Here is a 2602-nt window from a genome sequence, read left to right as displayed (position 1 = left end):
ACAGATATGCTCAGTGCGTGGAACACAGCATGTGTTTAGCAGCACATTACATGCAGAAGCAGAAAAAACAGCATTTACCATCATATTTAAAGATTTGCTGAGTCATACAAAGACGGCCAGTCATTTCTTTCCAAGAGTTTCTTAAAAGCTGTTGGTCGTAGTGATGTTTGGGTTAAATCATAAGATATCTCTATATTTGTGAACTTGTAACCATTAGAGGTCTTCCAATGTGTTTCTAATAGGGCCATGTAGACCATAAACCAACCATAAACCGGGTTTAAAGCGTGGCTCACTCTTTCCTCTGTCTGTGTGCTTCACAGGGGGTCCAGAGACTCCACTGATGGAAGCCAAGCAGCAGACGGGGGTCCAAAGGAGGGGTCCCGCTGGCCGGAGCAGGACTGTATGCAGCTCAACCCAACCTTTCGAGGCATCGCCATCAACTCTCTGCTTGCCATTGACATCAGCCTCTCTAAACGTCTTGGGATGTGTGTGGGGTCTCATGGCCCCGGGGCCCCGCTGCGCTCTATGGTGACTCTGCTGGCCCTCACAGGACACGCCCTGCCCTGGATCTTTGGGACTCTGATATGTCTGTGGCGGAGCAACACGCTGGCTGGACAGGAAGTCCTTGTCAACCTGCTGCTGGGTGAGACTCCAGAGAGACCTTCAGTCTATAATGTCTCTCTCTCTCTCCTGTCTCAAACCTTCAACCTGCCTGGCCCCTAATGCTTGACCTGTCAGTAACTGCATCTCTTGACACCCAACTCATCTGTCTTTATTGCCCAATCTGTCTATGGCTTCTAACAGCTGGTCCATTAGCATATGTTGCCCTTATTCTGTCCCAGTCTTTTCCTCCTGTCATTTACCTCTGGCCTGTTTATCTCTGCGGCTCCTAATGTTTGACCTGTCTGATTGTCATGCTAACACCAAGGTCTCCTAAATGTGGGTCTAAGGACTGACCCGTGTTTCTAACCCCTGACTTGGGTGATTGCCCGGTTCCTAAGACCAGACCCTCCTGTCTCGTCAGCCCTGATCCTGGACCTGATGACAGTTGCTGGGATGCAGAAGTTGATCAAGCGCAGAGGACCGTGGGACTTCCCTCCAGGGTTTTTGGACTACATTGCCATGGATATGTATTCCTTCCCAGCAGCCCACGCTAGCCGAGCTGTCATGGTGTCCAAGTTCCTGCTAAACCACCTGGTGCTAGCGGTAGGTCACTGGTTTCTGTTCTGATTCCAGTGGATCTAACATAACTGTGCCGTTGGAGAGTGAGCTTGATGACCTCTGTCCTTCAGGTGCCGCTGAGGATCCTGCTCTACCTGTGGGCCTTCCTGGTTGGCGTCTCTCGGGTTCTGCTGGGCAAACACCACATCTCAGACGTTGGCTGTGGATTCGCTCTCGGGTTCCTGCACTTTAGCCTGGTGGAGTCTGTATGGTTGGACTCTGCCACGTGTCAGACCCTCCTCTCCATTGGCACCCTGCAGTGGACTCCTTTGGTTTAGAAGCGGTTCAAACTGGTTCAAATGGTGAAAAGATTTCTACAGACTGGTTTTTATAGATAGTATTGAATTGTGCCCTTATTTCTGAGTAAACTGTGATCAGAGATTCTGGTTTAAACTGGTCTTAACTGATTAGACTTCCTGTAGCTGGTAGAAACCAGTGAAAATGGTTCTAATCTGGTTTGAACCATTTCGGAATGGTTCCATTGCTGTACATGTAACAGCTAATTTAACTGGTTTCACAGACTTATTAGGAAAACCAGTTTTGTCCAGTATGGTGCGGTTGGTTTCCATGGTTCCTACCCTCTGTTTGAAACACTCAAGGCTAAATCTGTTCCATTCTGGTCTAAACCGCTTTAATCCAAGTACAGCTGGTTTGAGGCATTAAATGGCCGGCCAGGGATACTTTTTAAAGTTTTATTGTATTATGTTTTTGAAAATCTGGTTAGAACTGGTTGAATCTGGTATGAACTGGATTAGTTAAAGCTGTAACTTTTGATTCGATGTCTTAACACCTGTTAGCAATAGCTGTGACGGTTGAATGATGGAGATGCAGCTCTGAGGGTAAAGGTTAAATGAGTCTCGTTTCTGGGATTAAACATTTTTATTTGTTGTGGTTAGTGCAGTGATGGTGGGACAGATCACTGACATAAAGTGTTTATGTTCAAACTTTCTGATTTTAATTCTGCTAATATTTAATTTTGCAAAATAAAATGCTCAAACTCCAGATTGTCTCTTGGTGATGAAGGAACTTCTGCTTCTAATTGGAATACAATAAAAATTTGGTATTGGTTACTGTTAAAATAAAATGTCGATTTGCAACATTCTGTACAAAACTTACAGTTTTAGTAAATTTCTAATTTCAAGCAAATACAGTAAAACATTTTATAATTACTTTATTTTATTGGCAATTTAAAACCAACAAACTTTAATTTAATAAAATCCATGTCTTACCACAACACAGTTTGCTTTTTATAAGAACTGATCACAAAACATTACAATTGATCATTTAAAAGAAAGCATAACCCACATGTTTATATTATATCGTAAACACTATACATTTATTCAAACAAATGCACAAGAACAAGGCTTTTCAATTTGGATTT

The 2602-nt window shown here is 43.6% G+C and overlaps 1 protein-coding gene across 1 annotated transcript in view; it reads left to right on the top strand.

Moving 5' to 3' along the window:
- Nucleotides 1-2233, top strand: part of LOC107097912 (probable lipid phosphate phosphatase PPAPDC3) — a 10649-nt gene extending 8416 nt beyond the window's left edge. The window contains exons 2-4 of the mRNA XM_015395259.1: nucleotides 321-643; nucleotides 1025-1206; nucleotides 1293-2233. Of these exons, the coding sequence (XP_015250745.1) occupies nucleotides 321-643; nucleotides 1025-1206; nucleotides 1293-1499 (712 nt within the window). The 3' untranslated portion in view covers nucleotides 1500-2233. The remainder of the gene's footprint in view (nucleotides 1-320; nucleotides 644-1024; nucleotides 1207-1292) is intronic.
- Nucleotides 2234-2602: the final 369 nt, after the last annotated feature.

The sequence above is a fragment of the Cyprinodon variegatus genome, unplaced genomic scaffold, assembly GCF_000732505.1.
Source record: "Cyprinodon variegatus isolate N-32 unplaced genomic scaffold, C_variegatus-1.0 Scaffold732, whole genome shotgun sequence".
NCBI classification, from domain to species: Eukaryota; Metazoa; Chordata; class Actinopteri; order Cyprinodontiformes; family Cyprinodontidae; genus Cyprinodon; species Cyprinodon variegatus.
The sequence above is the reverse complement of the archived record's forward strand: the minus strand, read 5'-3'. Positions and strand labels throughout refer to the sequence as shown.